The 18963-nt window shown below is 42.0% G+C and overlaps 1 protein-coding gene across 1 annotated transcript; it reads right to left on the bottom strand.

Moving 5' to 3' along the window:
- Nucleotides 1-5326: 5326 nt before the first annotated feature.
- LOC120040148 lies at nucleotides 5327-14798 on the bottom strand. Its single transcript, XM_038985396.1, has 3 exons — nucleotides 14603-14798; nucleotides 11731-11815; nucleotides 5327-6443 (listed from the first exon to the last, which is right to left on the bottom strand). The coding sequence occupies exons 1-3, from the start codon at nucleotides 14640-14642 to the stop codon at nucleotides 5462-5464; spliced, it is 1107 nt and encodes a 368-aa protein (XP_038841324.1). The 5' UTR covers nucleotides 14643-14798; the 3' UTR covers nucleotides 5327-5461.
- Nucleotides 14799-18963: the final 4165 nt, after the last annotated feature.

Below are 18963 nucleotides of genomic sequence, written 5' to 3'. Positions count from 1 at the left end.
TTGAAACCAGTAGTCTATTATATAAAGACTTAATATGCCATTGAAACCAGCATTTTTATAATGATTTATAGGTTTTCAAATCTATGTTATATTTGTCCAGCAGCCAAAGGTATAATCCTAGTCATATTAGCAACCCATGCTAGTTGATGATAATCCTAGTCATATTAGCAACCCATGCTAGTTGATGATAATCCTAGTCATATTAGCATCCCATGCTAGTTGATGATAATCCTAGTCATATTAGCAACCCATGCTAGTTGATGATAATCCTAGTCATATTAGCATCCCATGCTAGTTGATGATAATCCTAGTCATATTAGCAACCCATGCTAGTTGATGATAATCCTAGTCATATTATTCAACCCATGCTAGTTGATGATAATCCTAGTCATATTATTCAACCCATGCTAGTTGATGATAATCCTAGTCATATTAGCAACCCATGCTAGTTGATGATAATCCTAGTCATATTAGCAACCCATGCTAGTTGATGATAATCCTAGTCATATTAGCAACCCATGCTAGTTGATGATAATCCTAGTCATATTAGCAACCCATGCTAGTTGATGATAATCCTAGTCATATTATCAACCCATGCTAGTTGATGATAATCCTAGTCATATTAGCAACCCATGCTAGTTGATGATAATCCTAGTCATATTAGCAACCCATGCTAGTTGATGATAATCCTAGTCATATTAGTAACCCTGCTAGTTGATGATAATCCTAGTCATATTAGCATCCCATGCTAGTTGATGATAATCCTAGTCATATTAGCATCCCATGCTAGTTGATGATAATCCTAGTCATATTAGCAACCCATGCTAGTTGATGATAATCCTAGTCATATTAGCAACCCATGCTAGTTGATGATAATCCTAGTCATATTATTCAACCCATGCTAGTTGATGATAATCCTAGTCATATTATTCAACCCATGCTAGTTGATGATAATCCTAGTCATATTAGCAACCCATGCTAGTTGATGATAATCCTAGTCATATTAGCAACCCATGCTAGTTGATGATAATCCTAGTCATATTAGCAACCCATGCTAGTTGATGATAATCCTAGTCATATTAGCAACCCATGCTAGTTGATGATAATCCTAGTCATATTATTCAACCCATGCTAGTTGATGATAATCCTAGTCATATTATTCAACCCATGCTAGTTGATGATAATCCTAGTCATATTAGCAACCCATGCTAGTTGATGATAATCCTAGTCATATTAGCAACCCATGCTAGTTGATGATAATCCTAGTCATATTAGCAACCCATGCTAGTTGATGATAATCCTAGTCATATTAGCAACCCATGCTAGTTGATGATAATCCTAGTCATATTATTCAACCCATGCTAGTTGATGATAATCCTAGTCATATTAGCAACCCATGCTAGTTGATGATAATCCTAGTCATATTAGCAACCCATGCTAGTTGATGATAATCCTAGTCATATTAGCAACCCATGCTAGTTGATGATAATCCTAGTCATATTAGCAACCCATGCTAGTTGATGATAATCCTAGTCATATTAGCAACCCATGCTAGTTGATGATAATCCTAGTCATATTAGCAACCCATGCTAGTTGATGATAATCGTAGTCATATTAGCAACCCATGCTAGTTGATGATAATCCTAGTCATATTAGCAATCCATGCTAGTTGATGATAATCCTAGTCATATTAGTAACCCATGCTAGTTGATGATAATCCTAGTCATATTAGCAACCCATGCTAGTTGATGATAATCCTAGTCATATTAGCAACCCATGCTAGTTGATGATAATCCTAGTCATATTAGCAACCCATGCTAGTTGATGATAATCCTAGTCATATTAGCAACCCATGCTAGTTGATGATAATCCTAGTCATATTAGCATCCCATGCTAGTTGATGATAATCCTAGTCATATTAGCAACCCATGCTAGTTGATGATAATCCTAGTCATATTAGTAACCCATGCTAGTTGATGATAATCCTAGTCATATTATTCAACCCATGCTAGTTGATGATAATCCTAGTCATATTAGCAACCCATGTTAGTTGATGATAATCCTAGTCATATTAGCATCCCATGCTAGTTGATGATAATCCTAGTCATATTAGCATCCCATGCTAGTTGATGATAATCCTAGTCATATTAGCAACCCATGCTAGTTGATGATAATCCTAGTCATATTAGCAACCCATGCTAGTTGATGATAATCCTAGTCATATTAGCATCCCATGCTATGCTTAACACCCTGGCCATCCTACAATCTAAACTAGATGCCCTCAATCTCACACAAATTATCAAGGAACCTACCAGGTACAACCCTAAAATCGGTAAACACGGGCACCCTCATAGATATCATCCTGACCAACCTACCCTCAGTTTGAAAAAGCTAGCCTTTGCTTTCCTAACAGAAATTTGTAGCACAAATTCCATGGAGTCCATGGAGAATAAGAGCACCACCTCCCAGCTGCCCACTGCATTGAGGTTAGGAAACACTGTCCCCACCGATAAATCTACGATAATCGAAAATTTCAATAAGCAATTTTCTACGGCTGGCCATGCTTTCCACCTGGCTACCCCTACCCCGGCCAACAGCTCTGCACCCCCCGAATCAACTTGCCCAAGACCCCCCACCCCCCCTTCAAAATCCAAATAGCTGATGTTCTGAAAGAGCTGCAAAATCTGGACCCTACAAATCAGCTGGGCTAGACAATCTGGACCCTCTCTAAAATTATCCGCTGCAATTGTTGCAACCCCTATTACGAGCCTATTCAACCTCTCTTTCGTATCGTCTGAGATCCCTAAAGATTGGAAAGCTGCCGCGGTCATCCCCCTCTTCAAAGGGTGAGAAACTCTAGACCCAAATTGTTACAGACCTTTATCTATCCTGCCCTGCCTTTCTAAAGTCTTCAAAAGCCAAGTTAACAAACATATCACCGACCATTTCGAATCCCACCGTACCTTCTCCGCTATGCAATCCGGTTTCCGAGCTGGTCATGGGTGCACCTCAGCCACGATCGATAAAAGACAGTACTGTGCAGCCGTCTTCATTGACCTGACCAAGGCTTTCGACTCTGTCAATCACCACAGTCTTATCAGCAGACTCAATAGCCTTGGTTTCTCAAATGACTGCCTCGGCTGGTTCACCAACTACTTCTCAGATAGAGTTCAGTGTGTCAAATCGGAGGGCCTGTTGTCCGGACCTCTGGCAGTTTCTACGGGGGTACCACAAGGTTCAATTCTTGGGCCGACTCTTTTCTCTGTATACATCAATGACGTAGCTCTTGCTGCTGGTGATTCTCTGATCCACCTCTATGCAGACGACACCATTCTGTATACTTCTGGCCCTTCTTTGGAAACGGTTAACAAACCTCCAGACGAGCTTCAATGCGATACAACACTCCTTCCGTGGCCTCCAACTGCTCTTAAATGCTAGTAAAACTAAATGCACGCTCTTCAACCGATCGCTGCCCACACCTGCCCGCCCGTCCAGCATCACTACTCTGGACGGTTCTGACTTAAAATATGTGGACAATTACAAATACCTAGATGTCTGGTTAGACTGTAAACTCTCCTTCCAGACTCACATTAAACATCTCCAATCTAAAATTAAATCTAGAACCGGCTTCCTATTTCACAACAAAGCATCCTTCACTCATGCTGCCAAACATACCCTCGTAAAACTGACTATCCTACCAATCCTTGACTTCGGCGATGTCATTTACAAAATAGCCTCCAACACTCTACTCAGCAAATTGGATGCAGTCTACCACAGTGCCATCCGTTTTGTCACCAAAGTCCCATATATTACCCACCACTGTGACCTGTATGCTCTCGTTGGCTGGCCCTCGCATCGTATTCATCGCCGAACCCACCGGCTCCAGGTCATCTATAAGTCTTTGCTAGGTAAAGCCCCACCTTATCTCAGCTCACTGGTCACCATAGCAACACCCACCCGTAGCACGCGCTCCAGCAGGTATATTTCACTGGTCATCCCCAAAGCCAACTCCTCATTTGGCCGCCTTTCCTTCGAGTTCTCTGAAGCCAGTAACTGGAACAAATTGCAAAAATCACTGAAGCTGGAGACTTATATGTCCCTCACTAACTTTAAGCATCAGCTGTCAGAGCAGCTTACAGATCACTGCACTTGTACACAGCCCATCTGTAAATAGCCCACCCAACTACCTCATCCCCATATTGTTATTTATTTTTTGCACCCCAGTATCTCTACTTGCACATTCATCTTCTGCACATCTATCACTCCAGTGTTAATACTACATTGTAATTATTTTGCCACTATGGCCTATTTATTGCATTACCTCCATAATCTTACTACATTTGCACACACTGTATATAGATTTTTCTATTGTGTTTTTGACTATGTTTGTTTATCACATGTGTAACTGTTTTTTGGGTTAGGATTAGGGTTTTTGTTGCACTGCTTTGCTTTGCTTTATCTTGGCCAGGTCTCAGTTGTAAATGAGTATTTGTTCTCAACTGGCCTACCTGGTTAAATAAAGGTGAAATAATAAATAATTAGTAACCCATGCATCTTTAGATCTCCCCTCTTAATTTCTAACAGATATTTGCATCTATGTCGTTTGAAACCGCTCACAGATATTTGCATCTATGTCGTTTGAAACCGCTCACGGATATTTTCATCTATGTCGTTTGAAACCGCTCACGGATATTTTCATCTATGTTGCATGTTACCGCTTGCGCATGCGGTGCGCTTTGGAGAATTGTGTTTTCCGGCTAATGGCATTTTGGAAACTTTGTGCGTAGCCTACAACCATGTGTGCATTGTTGAGCTTATAATATGAATAAATAAAAGTAAAATGGAAAAAGTAGCCAGCTGAAAATGGGCCTGTAACACACACACTTACATTAGTATGGCCCTTCAAACTTTATACAACACGTTTCATAAAACAACAATCTTCGAAGTAGATATTTCTGTAACATTACATAGAATGACAGTGAAAATCCAGACCTTGTTTAGAACGTTGCTGACCTCACTGGCAAACTCTCTGGAGCACACCTCTAGATGAAATATCTTCCCACAGTTTGAAACACAGGCACCAAGTAGCTGGGAGGGGGAAAAACATATTTACTTCAATAATGTAAAGATAAAGCTTTCTTAAGCTGTCATGAAGCTCTATGAAATATATTTATAGCATAAGACAGCAATCCCATCGAACACATTTGGGATGAATTGGATCGCCAACTGCAAGCCAGGCCTAAGTCCCTCCAGCAATGTTCCAACATCTAGTGGAAATCCTTCCCAGAAGAATGGAGGCTGTTATAGCAGAAAATGGGGGACCAAGTCAATATTAACGCTCATGATTTTGAGATGAATGAGATGTTCGACGAGATGGTGTCCACATACTGTTGGTCATGTAGTGTATTTATAGCATAAGACAGAGCTTTATGATAGCTTAAGACCGCTTTATGAAATATATTTATACAACAAACAGTTTTTTCTCCAAGCACCTGTTGTAATAGATAGCTGTGTTGTCTGTGTTTACCGTCAGAGCCTGTTTCTCCAAGCACCTGTTGTAATACATAGCTGTGTTGTCTGTGTTTACCGTCAGAGCCTGTTTCTCCAAGCACCTGTTGTAATAGATAGCTGTGTTGTCTGTGTTTACCGTCAGAGCCTGTTTCTCCAAGCACCTGTTGTAATAGATAGCTGTGTTGTCTGTGTTTACCGTCAGAGCCTGTTTCTCCAAGCACCTGTTGTAATAGATAGCTGTGTTGTCTGTGTTTACCGTCAGAGCCTGTTTCTCCAAGCACCTGTTGTAATAGATAGCTGTGTTGTCTGTGTTTACCGTCAGAGCCTGTTTCTCCAAGCACCTGTTGTAATAGATAGCTGTGTTGTCTGTGTTTACCGTCAGAGCCTGTTTCTCCAAGCACCTGTTGTAATAGATAGCTGTGTTGTCTGTGTTTACCGTCAGAGCCTGTTTCTCCAAGCACCTGTTGTAATAGATAGCTGTGTTGTCTGTGTTTACCGTCAGAGCCTGTTTCTCCAAGCACCTGTTGTAATAGATAGCTGTGTTGTCTGTGTTTACCGTCAGAGCCTGTTTCTCCAAGCACCTGTTGTAATAGATAGCTGTGTTGTCTGTGTTTACCGTCAGAGCCTGTTTCTCCAAGCACCTGTTGTAATAGATAGCTGTGTTGTCTGTGTTTACCGTCAGAGCCTGTTTCTCCAAGCACCTGTTGTAATACATAGCTGTGTTGTCTGTGTTTACCGTCAGAGCCTGTTTCTCCAAGCACCTGTTGTAATAGATAGCTGTGTTGTCTGTGTTTACCGTCAGAGCCTGTTTCTCCAAGCACCTGTTGTAATAGATAGCTGTGTTGTCTGTGTTTACCGTCAGAGCCTGCATGGCAACATGTGGATCCTTGTGGTTGACTCGTCTCATAATGGACCGAAGACATTCTTTAGGCCTTGAACAGAACACACATCAACCTTCATTATGATCATCAACACATTGATCATCAACAACACATACATCCTCATCAACAACACATACATCCTCATCAACAACACATACATCCTCATCAACAACACATACATCCTCATCAACAACACATACATCCTCATCAACAACACATACATCCTCATCAACAACACATACATCCTCATCAACAACACATACATCCTCATCAACAACACATACATCCTCATCAACAACACATACATCCTCATCAACAACACATACATCCTCATCAACAACACATACATCCTCATCAACAACACATACATCCTCATCAACAACACATACATCCTCATCAACAACACATACATCCTCATCAACAGCTTTAGCGGGATTCTCTCTCTTCAGAACGTGATTTTTGCAGCTCAATGGGTGTAACTTTTTTTGTTGACAATTTCGATACTTTCTGGAAACAAAAGATGTTTTATAAGGAGGATTGAATCCACTCAAATAATTTGGGTTCCTGGATCCTTTCACAGCATTATAAGGCTGCGTTGAGACAATGACTTAATGACTCAAACCCAGCTCAGTTAATCCCTACCATTGTGATGCTAGGTTGTCATAATGCTTGGGAAATTGTACATTATACCAGGAGCGTTGGTAGACAATGTAAGTAACCTCATTTACATCCCTCTAACTGCCCTGAATGCCTCTGCTGATCCTACAGCTATTGTATGCAGTAATCATATGCCTATGAAGCAGATTTACACTGTTAGCACTGAGGCGGTGTGCCCTAGTAGGAAGTCCACTGTGTGTAGCTCACCCTGCACCAATATAAATAACATGAGCACTTCTGCTAAGCTTCCCAGTAAAGCAATGAAAACAGTAAGCATCCCAGAAGTGATCAAAATAGCCCACGTTAACATATGTAATGTAAAAAAAAATCTATAATATGTAGCTTAAGAAACAAGGATCATGAAATCAATAATTTGCTAGTAACAGATGACATTCATATTCTCTCTGAAACTCACTTAGATAATACCTTTGATGATACAGTGATAGAAATACAAGGTTATAACATTTACGGAAAATACAGAAATGCCAATAGTGGAGGTGTTGCTGTTTATATTCAGAACCACATTCCTGTAAAGCTTAGAGAGGATCTCATGTTAAATAGTGTTGAAGTAATATGGCTACAGGTTCATCTGCCTCACCTAAAGCCCATTCTGGTGGGAAGCTGCTATAGACCACCAAGTGCTAACAGTCAGTATCTGGATGACAAGTGTGAAATGCTTGATAATGTATGTGATATCAACAGAGAGGTATATTTTTCTGGGTGATTTAAATATTGACTGGCTTTCATCAAGCTGCTTCAAACTGTAACCAGTGCCTGCAACTTTAGTAGACACATCTAGGAAAACCAAAGTCCCAAAGGCCTAATATAGTGTATAAGAGGTCATACAAAACGTTTTGTAGTGATTCCTATGTTATTGATGTAAAGAATATCTGTTGGTCCGTGGTGTGTAATGAGGAGCAACCAGACACTGCACTTGACACATTTATTAAATTGCTTATTCCAGTTACTAATAAGCACCCATTAAGAAAATGACTGTAAAAACTGTAAAATCCCCGTGGATTGATGAGGAATTGAACAATGGTTTGGTTGAGAGGGATGAGGCAAAAGGGATATCAAAAGTCTGGCTGCACAACAGATTGGTAAACGTACTGCAAATTGAGAAATTATGTGACTAAACTGAATAAAAAGAAGAAACTACATTATGAAACTAAGATAAATGAAATAAAGAATGATAGTAAAAAGCTTTGGGGCACGTTCAATCAAATGTTTGGGAAAAAAGGCAAACTCAGCTTCATCATTCATTGAAACAGATGGCTCGCTCAACACAAACCAACTGATATTGCCAACTACTTTAATGATTTTTTCATAGGCAAGATTAGCAAATTTAGGCATGACATGCCAGCAACAAACAATGCCACTATATCTGACCAAATTATGAAAAGACAAGAATTGCACTTTTGAATTCCGTAAAGTCAGTGTGGAAAAGGTGAAAAAATTGTTGTCTATCAACAATGACAAACCACCGGGGTCTGACAACTTGGATGGGAAATTACTGAGGATGATAGGGGACGATATTGCCACATTTTCAATTTAAGCCTACTAGAAAGTGTGTGCCCTCAGGCCTGGAGGGAACCAAAAGTCATTCTGCTACCCAAGAATAGTAAAGCCCCCATTACTGGCTCAAATAGCCGACCAATCAGCCTGTTACCAACCAGTTGTAAACTTCAGGATTTTTTTTGACCAGATACAATGCTATTTTACAGTAAACAAACTGACAGACTTTCAGCACACTTATAGGGAAGGAAATTCAACGAGCACAGCACTTACACAAATTACTGATTATTGGCTGAGAGAAATTGATGATAAAAAGATTGTGGGGGCTGTTTTGTTAGACTTCAGTGTGGCTTTTGACATTATCGATCATTGTCTGCTGCTGGAAAAATGTGTTATGGCTTTACACCCCCTGCTATATTGTGGATAAAGAGTTACCTGTCTAACAGAACACAGAGGGCGTTCTTTAATGGAAGCCTCTCCAACATAATCCAGGTAGAATCAGGAATTCCCCAGGGCAGCTGTCTAGGCCCCTTAGTTTTTTTTCAATCTTTACTAATGACATGCCACTGGTTTTGAGTAAAGTGTGTCTATGTCTGCGGATCATTCAACACAATACACATCAGCTACTACAGCGACTGAAATGACTGCAACACTTAACAAATAACACATGGAATCACGTAGTAACCAAAAAAAAGTGTTAAACAATTCAAAATATATTCTATGTTAGATTCTTCAAAGTAGCCACCCTTTACCTTGACAGCTTCGCACACTCTTGGCATTCTCTCAACTAGATTCATGAGGTAGTCACCTGGAATGCATTTCAATTAACAGGTGTGCCTTGTTAAAAGTTCATTTGTGGAATTTCTATCCTTCTTAATGCATTTGATCCAATCAGTTGTGTTGTGACAACATAGGGTTGGTATACAGAAGATAGCCCCATTTGGTAAAATACCAAGTCCATATTATGGCAAGAACAGATCAAATAAGCAAAGAGAAACAAAAGTCAATCATCACTTTAAGACATGAAGGTCAGTCAATCTGGAAAAATTTCAAAAACTGTGAAAGTTTTTCAAGTGCAGTCGCGCTATGATGAAACTGGCTCTCATGAGGACCGCCACAGAAAAGGAAGACCCAGAGTTACCTCTGCTGCAGAGGATAAGTTCATTAGCGTTAACTGCACCTCATATTGCATCCCAAATAAATACTTCACAGAGTTCAAGTAACAGACATCTCAACATCAACTGTTTTTTTTAATAACTAGGCAAGTCAGTTAAGAACAAATTCTTATTTTCAATGACGGCCTATGAACAGTAGGTTAACTGCCTTGTTCAGGGGCAGATTGACAGATTTTTACCTTGTCAGCTTGGGGATTCGATCTTGCAACCTTTCGGTTACTGACCCAACACTCTAACCACTAGGCTACCTGCCGCCCCGCATCATGCATGGTCGAATTGCTGTAAAGAAACCACTACTAAAGGACACCAATAAGAAGAAGAGACTTGCTTAAGCCAAGAAACACAAGCAATGGACATTAGACCGGTGGAAATCTGTCCTTTGGTCTGAGTAGTCCAAATTTGAGATTTTTGGTTCCAACCGCCCTGTCTTTGTGAGACTCAAGAGTAGGTGAACAGATGATCTCTGCATGTGTGGTTCCCATCATGAAGCTTGGAGGTGGTGTGATGGTGATTTGCTGGTGACACGGTCTGTGATTTATTTAGAATTCAAGGCACACTTAACCAGCATGGCTACCACAGCATTCTGCAGTGATACGCCATCCCATCTGATTTGCGCTTAGTGGGACTATCATTTGTTTTTCAACAGGACAATGACCCCAAACACACCTCCGGGCTGCGTAAGAGCTATTTGACCAAGAAGGAGTTGGACCACAGGGTGAAGGAAAAGCAGCCAACAAGTGCTCAGCATGTGGGAACTCCTTCAAGACTGTTGGAAAAGCAATCCAGGTGAAGCTGGTTGAGAGAATCCCAAGAAAGTGCAAAGCTGTCATGAAGGCAAAGGGTGGCCACTTTGAAGAAACATAAATATATTTTGATTTGTTTAACACTTTTTTGGTTACTACATGAATACATATGTGTTATTTCATATTTGTTGATGTCTTCACTATTATTCTACAATGTAGAAAATAGTAAAAATAAAGAAAAACCCTTGAAAGAGTAGGTGTGTCCAAACAAACTAACACATAAAGCTTCATCATCACCAACAACACATACATCTTCATCATCAACACCACACATATCATCATCATCATCAACAACACATACATCATCGTGATCAGTACCACACATATCATCATCATCAACAACACATATCATCATCATCATCATCAACAACACATACATCATCGTGATCAGTACCACACATATCATCATCATCAACAACACATACATCATCGTGATCAGTACCACACATATCATCATCATCAACAACACATATCATCATCATCATCAACACATACATCATCAACAACACATACATCTTCATCATTATCATCAACAACACACACATCATGATCATCAACAACACATTTTTATTACAAACATCACTGACCTTCATACGTCTAGACATACATATTCTAACTCTACTTCTAGACATACATACTCTTATTACAGATACTATATTACTGCCCCGTTAGGAGGCTGCCCTATCTCGTCACTGCCCCGTTAGGAGGCTGCCCTATCTCGTCACTGCCCCGTTAGGAGGCTGCCCTATCTCGTCACTGCCCCGTTAGGAGGCTGCCCTATCTCGTCACTGCCCCGTTAGGAGGCTGCCCTATCTCGTCACTGCCCCGTTAGGAGACTGCCCTATCTCGTCACTGCCCCGTTAGGAGGCTGCCCTATCTCGTCACTGCCCCGTTAGGAGGCTGCCCTATCTCGTCACTGCCCCGTTAGGAGACTGCCCTATCTCGTCACTGCCCCGTTAGGAGACTGCCCTATCTCGTCACTGCCCCGTTAGGAGACTGCCCTATCTCGTCACTGCCCCGTTAGGAGACTGCCCTATCTCGTCACTGCCCCGTTAGGAGACTGCCCTATCTCGTCACTGCCCCGTTAGGAGACTGCCCTATCTCGTCACTGCCCCGTTAGGAGACTGCCCTATCTGGATATACAGTATACATATAATTGATTGACGTATTGATAGACATGTGACTGACCCAGAGCGAGACTGTCCTATCTTATCACAAAGGTCCAGGATGAGGCCCCAGTCCTCCGCTGTGTTCATCTCACTGGTGGCTTTCTCTGAAGAACAACAAACACAAACATCAGCTCACTGTTGAAGTAGGCTATAACACACACACACACATCCAGTTAGGGTAAGATAATGTGGGGAACCACTTGTCACATCTATAGTCAGAGTTCTAACCGAATATGGCGCATCAGTTACCAATACTCAACGTGTATTTATTCCTTATGTTATTATTTTTCTATTTATTCCCTGGGTTATTATTTTTTACATTTGTTCAACTATTTCTCTGCATTGTTGGGAAGGGCCGTAAGAAAGCATTTCACTGTTAGTCTACACCTGTTGTTTACGAAGCACCTGCAGTGCTTAATTAGAGCCGGATCCTGCCGGAACCACTCCGTTTTGGACTGTTTTGTTTCTAAACATATTTGGCAGGATCCCGTACCTCTCCTGGCATAAGAAATCATTTTCACTTATTTGCAACGTAAAATGTTTAATAAAAGCGATCAAAGTTCATTTGAGTTATCTCTTAGTTAATTCTCCAGCCACCACAAAAAAACGTAATGTGAAAAAGTCGCTTTCAGGCCGAGCCTAATATTCTAAGAGTTTATTTGGGTTGGGCCGGCCGGGTTTTATGGTTTGCGCAACATTGTAACCTATGGCAAGCGGTACCGGAGCGCCAAGTCTAGGACCAAAAGGCTCCTTAACAGCTTCTACCCCCAAGCCATAAGCTGCTGAACAATTAATCAAATGGCCACCTGACTATTTTACATTTACATTTAAGTCATTTAGCAGACGCTCTTATCCAGAGCGACTTACAAATTGGAAAGTTCATACATATTCATCCTGGTCCCCCCGTGGGAATTGAACCCTGGTCCCCCCGTGGGAACTGAACCCACAACCCTGGCGTTGCAAGCGCCATGCTCTACCAACTGAGCCACACGGGACCACACGGGACCATTTTACCCCCCCCCCCCCCCATTTGTTTTGTACACTGCTGCTACTCGCTGTTTATTATCTATGCATAGTCACTTCAACTAACCTGTACCCCCGCACACTGACTCGGTACCGAGTCAAATAAAATTTGATTTGATTTGTTGTGCCGAAAATCTCCCCCTGCTAGAATTCTCCCCACCTCACGATCTTCATTTCTGCGACTTGCTTGCTAGTTGAGATTTCTGCTCTTCATTCCGGTGTCAGTTAAGCCTACATTCCACTCATCTTAGTAGCAGAAAGCATTTTTGTCTGCAGTTTTCGGTTTGGCTATTTGTTTCAAGTGTATGTGGCGGTTCTAGCTTGTATGGCACCCTGGGTGAACCCCCCCTTTAGTGCCCGCACCCGGTGCCCCCTTTCCCTGGCCGGCTGCCCATGTCGCCAGTACATAAATCCTCTACTTATTTGTGTTAGTCTATAAATAAATCTCTTTGCCAAAATTCATCATCTCTCCCATGTCTTATTCGACTAGTATTTTTGAAAGTGTAAGGATAATAATTCAGCCATAGTTGTTCTGAAATGTTTACTGCTTGCCAACATTGTACTCCCTCCCTATGCTTAATATAACACACATATATTACTTATTCATTTCGGTTGCCTATCCTGACGAAGTATGTTTTATATAAAGTATTTGACTCTTGGAAATTAGAAGGGTGGGGGAGGTTTTCGGCACAGCACCGGTACCCCCTGTATATAGCCTCGTTATTGTTATGTTATTGTGTTACTTTAGTTTATTTGGTCAATATTTTCTTAACTCTACTTGAACTACACTGTTGGTTAAGGGCTTTTAAGTAAGCATTTCACGGTAAGGTTCACTCGTTGTATTCGGCGCATGTGACGTTTGATTTGATTTATGTTTGAGACCAATGCGGACTGTGTGAGAAGCGCGCCATTATGTCTCACATAACTAGAATGAGATTCATTTTCTATGACATCTCTCCCTACTCTGATAGACATGAGCCTGCATCTCATCTCTCTCGTTGCACTTTATCATTTATGTCCTTATATAATCCAAGCCACGCGAAGGGTTCTGAACGAATTGCGGCACCCCTGACACATTTAAATATACTTGCCAAAGCCATAGAATTACTGCCGTCTGTTCAGAAATAAGTGAAATCATTCAGAATAGGCTACTACACCATGACAAGGCCTTTAATTTAGCGACAGAGGAATATTCCTAATCCCCTTCCAGTGTTGTCAATAACATCTCTTCCAGTCTCATCTTCTCCTGTGTAGCTACGTCTTCCAAAAAGTCCTCATGTCCATCCTTTGACCTGGCGATAGTTAGCTTGCAAGCTACCATAGCTAGATAGGTACCCTCTTCACTAATCTATGTTTGATACACACAAATCCAAGTTAACGTTAGCAACGTGTTTAGCTTCTTTGCCTGCATAGTTAGTTAGTCATTGTAGTGGCTAGTGTAGCTGACGTTTTTAGCTGCAGATAAAATGCAACGTCATCTTCTCCGTATGGCACCATGGAGCATCAGTTTGCTGCTAGTTACATCTTTACTGTCGTTTATCAAAATGGTCGAACTTTATCAACTAGCATCAACATTCCATAGGCCAGGTGTCTGGCTAACAACACTTAAGTAGTTAGCTAGTGAATGGGTTATCCCTATTGCTCTTACCAGCTAACGTTAGCTAGCCATGTTGACTACCAGTGAGCTAACTAGCAAGCTAGAAGGGTGTAGCTAGCTATGGCTACAAAACCTAGACGACGTGCTGTAACGTTAGCTAGCTACGTTAGGAAAATCAACTCAGAGCTGGATAACGTTCAGGTACTATAGCTAGCAAAACACAAACAAAGCCGAGGCATTAGTGTAGCTAACGTCAGCGCTCGCAACTTACCAACATCTTGCTCAAATGGATTGGACGTGAAGAGAGGCATTGCCGCAATTATGTCAACCACAGTGTTGTAGTTCTCTTATTCGTTTCACTCGGCTATTCACTAACGTTAGTTATTACATTAAAATGCATAGCTAGTACAACAAGTAGGGCATATGTACTAGCTAGCCAGCTAGCCAGTCAGTCAGTCACTCCTCGATCAGCCAGCAACAAACTAGGCATTCTGGGTAACGGAGAACAGTGCGTTCTGAACATAGACATTCGCTTGACCAATAAAAGTGGCATCGGCGGTTCGCCTTCAAACTAAAAGTTCCCCATTGAAACTGATACAAACGGATACAAATTGTGCAATCATGCCACAATTGGACTAAATAATGATAAACAAGGTTGGAATGTTGTTATATACATTCAACAAAATACAGTTATTAGTTGAAATTGCACTGGATGGATTTGAATTCAGAATTGCATAGGGGGCATACTCTACTATTGCAGCACTGAAGCTGAGACGGGGGCCGGGGGACCCTGTGGCCCTGTCCAACACTACCCCCGGACAGGGCCAACCAGGCAGGATACAACTCCACCCACTTTGCCAAAGCACAGCCCCCACACCACTAGAGGGATATCAACAGACCACCAACTGACTACCCTGAGACAAGGCTGAGCATAGCCCACTAAGATCTCCTCCAGCACGAGCCCGAGGAGGCGTAAAACTGGACAGGAATGTCAGTGACTCAACCCACTCAAGTCGAGTGTAGCGAAAAAAAGCCTGGCACAAAGTGATGCATCCCTCCTGGGGATGGCATGGAAGAGCACTAGTAAGCCAGTTACTCAGCTCCCGTGATAGGGTCAGAGGCAGAGAATGTATTATTTTATTTATTTAACCTTTATTTAACTAGGCAAGTCAGTTAAGAACAAATGGGACTCCCAATCACGGCCGGATGTGATACTGAAAGAGAGCTGGGAGCCGGCCAGGGGAACTTGCCAGGCAGAGAAAGCAAGGGCGGTTCCTCACTTCAGTGCCTTGCCATTCACCTTCGCAACCGTGGGCCAGACTACACTCAATCACAGGACCTACTGAAGAGATGAGTCTTCAGCAAAGACTTAGGGCCGAGACCGAGTCTGCGTCTCTCACATGGATTGACAGACCATTCCAAAGAAATTGAGCTCTATAGGAGAAAGCCCTGCCTCCAGCTGTTTGCTTAGAAATTCTAGGGACAATTAGGAGACCTGCATTTTGTGACAGTTGCGAATGTGTAGGTATGTACGGCAGGACCAAATCGGAGAGATAGGTAGTAGTAAGTTCATGTATAAGAGTCATTGGACAAAGACGTATTCTGTACGAGGGAGTTTTGCTAAGAGCCAGATACTCAATCTGAACATTAACATGTTTAGCGGTACGGTGTTGGAAGCATAAGGACCTTATCTTTCATATCAGCAAGAAATATTTTTCTAAAAACAAAAGGTTGAATTGATACACACCTTGATAGGGTTAGTGTTCCCACACGGCCATCCATATCTCCATGTTACAGCACTTGTTTAGAGAAGACAAGAGGCCACCACCTGTGCTAATTAGCTCTCTAATCGTAACTCGGGAAGTGTAGTTTCGTCAGATGAAGGCACCCATAGCTGTATGGATCTGTAACTGCTACAGTGTAGTTTCGTCAGATGAAGGCACCCATAGCTGTATGGATCTGTAACTGCTACAGTGTAGTTTAGTAGGATGGAGGCTGTATGGATCTGTAACTGCTACAGTGTAGTTTAGTAGGATGGAGGCTGTATGGATCTATAACTGCTACAGTGTAGTTTAGTAGGATGGAGGCTGTATGGATCTGTAACTGCTACAGTGTAGTTTAGTAGGATGGAGGCTGTATGGATCTGTAACTGCTACAGTGTAGTTTAGTAGGATGGAGGCTCCATAGCCGTATTGATCTGTAACTGCTACAGTGTAGTTTAGTAGGATGGAGGCTGTATGGATCTGTAACTACTACAGTGTAGTTTAGTAGGATGGAGGCTGTATGGATCTGTAACTACTACAGTGTAGTTTAGTAGGATGGAGGCTCCATAGCCGTATTGATCTGTAACTGCTACAGTGTAGTTTAGTAGGATGGAGGCTGTATGGATCTGTAACTGCTACAGTGTAGTTTAGTAGGATGGAGGCTGTATGGATCTGTAACTGCTACAGTGTATTTTAGTAGGATGGAGGCTCCATAGCTGTATGGATCTATAACTACTACAGTGTACTTTAGTAGGATGGAGGCTGTATGGATCTGTAACTACTACAGTGTAGTTTAGTAGGATGGAGGCTCCATAGCTGTATGGATCTGTAACTGCTACAGTGTAGTTTAGTAGGATGGAGGCTCCATAGCCGTATTGATCTGTAACTGCTACAGTGTAGTTTAGTAGGATGGAGGCTCCATAGCTGTATGGATCTGTAACTGCTACAGTGTAGTTTAGTAGGATGGAGGCTCCATAGCCGTATTGATCTGTAACTGCTACAGTGTAGTTTAGTAGGATGGAGGCTCCATAGCCGTATTGATCTGTAACTGCTACAGTGTAGTTTAGTAGGATGGAGGCTCCATAGCTGTATGGATCTGTAACTGCTACAGTGTAGTTTAGTAGGATGGAGGCTCCATAGCCGTATTGATCTGTAACTGCTACAGTGTAGGATGGAGGCTGTATGGATCTGTAACTACTACAGTGTAGTTTAGTAGGATGGAGGCTGTATTGATCTGTAACTACTACAGTGTAGTTTAGTAGGATGGAGGCTGTATGGATCTGTAACTGCTACAGTGTAGTTTAGTAGGATGGAGGCTGTATGGATCTGTAACTGCTACAGTGTATTTTAGTAGGATGGAGGGTCCATAGCCGTATTGATCTGTAACTGCTACAGTGTAGTTTAGTAGGATGGAGGCTCCATAGCCGTATTGATCTGTAACTGCTACAGTGTAGTTTAGTAGGGTGGAGGCTGTATGGATCTGTAACTACTACAGTGTAGTTTAGTAGGATGGAGGCTGTATGGATCTGTAACTACTACAGTGTATTTTAGTAGGATGGAGGCTCCATAGCTGTATGGATCTATAACTACTACAGTGTAGTTTAGTAGGATGGAGGCTGTATGGATCTGTAACTGCTACAGTGTAGTTTAGAAGGATTGAGGCTGTATGGATCTGTAACTACTACAGTGTAGTTTAGTAGGATGGAGGCTCCATAGCTGTATGGATCTGTAACTACTACAGTGTAGTTTAGTAGGATTGAGGCTGTATGGATCTGTAACTGCTACAGTGTAGTTTAGTAGGATGGAGGCTGTATGGATCTGTAACTGCTACAGTGTAGTTTAGTAGGATGGAGGCTCCATAGCTGTATGGATCTGTAACTACTACAGTGTAGTTTAGTAGGATGGAGGCTGTATGGATCTGTAACTACTACAGTGTAGTTTAGTAGGATGGAGGCTGTATGGATCTGTAACTGCTACAGTGTAGTTTAGTAGGATGGAGGCTGTATGGATCTGTAACTACTACAGTGTATTTTAGTAGGATGGAGGCTCCATAGCCGTATTGATCTGTAACTACTACAGTGTAGTTTAGTAGGATGGAGGCTGTATTGATCTGTAACTGCTACAGTGTAGTTTAGTAGGATGGAGGCTCCATAGCCGTATTGATCTGTAACTGCTACAGTGTAGTTTAGTAGGATGGAGGCTCCATAGCTGTATGGATCTTTTAAGTTGAAGGATTCTTTCTTGTGGATGAAAGATAAGGGCTATATGCTTTAAAAACAATGATTATTGACATTTCTAAATTTTAAAACACAGCATCGGGATTGTAGTTCACATGAGGCAGTGGTGGGTGAAGCTAATGGCTAAAAACTGTAGGGAGTTTGAGAGAAAAATGACGTGCACTGTACAGCTTAAGCTTTGGATTGTGCACCCGTGAAATGGGGTTTCAGCCTACACAGTGACACCCACAGAACACGACTGTGTAGAGTGTTCAGCCTACACAGTGACACCCACAGAACACGACTGTGTAGAGTGTTCAGCCTACACAGTGACACCCACAGAACACGACTGTGTAGAGTGTTCATCCTACACAGTGACACCCACAGAACGTGACTGTGTAGAGTGTTCAGCCTACACAGTGACACCCACAGAACACGACTGTGTAGAGTGTTCAGCCTACACAGTGACACCCACAGAACACGACTGTGTAGAGTGTTCATCCTACACAGTGACACCCACAGAACGTGACTGTGTAGAGTGTTCAGCCTACACAGTGACACCCACAGAACACGACTGTGTAGAGTGTTCAGCCTACACAGTGACACCCACAGAACACGACTGTGTAGAGTGTTCAGCCTACACAGTGACACCC

This window comes from Salvelinus namaycush, unplaced genomic scaffold (assembly GCF_016432855.1).
Source record: "Salvelinus namaycush isolate Seneca unplaced genomic scaffold, SaNama_1.0 Scaffold3298, whole genome shotgun sequence".
Taxonomy (NCBI): Eukaryota; Metazoa; Chordata; class Actinopteri; order Salmoniformes; family Salmonidae; genus Salvelinus; species Salvelinus namaycush.
The sequence above is the reverse complement of the archived record's forward strand: the minus strand, read 5'-3'. Positions and strand labels throughout refer to the sequence as shown.

Excerpts from the sequence above, each read along its gene's own strand:
- LOC120040148 (XM_038985396.1), bottom strand. The coding sequence starts at position 14,642 with ATGCCTCTCTTCACGTCCAATCCATTTGAGCAAGATGTTG. Across the intron at positions 11,816-14,602 it reads TCCATTTGAGCAAGATGTTG|AGAAAGCCACCAGTGAGATG; the intron begins GTAAGTTGCGAG and ends GTTGTTCTTCAG. Across the intron at positions 6,444-11,730 it reads ATAGGACAGTCTCGCTCTGG|GCCTAAAGAATGTCTTCGGT; the intron begins GTCAGTCACATG and ends GTTCTGTTCAAG.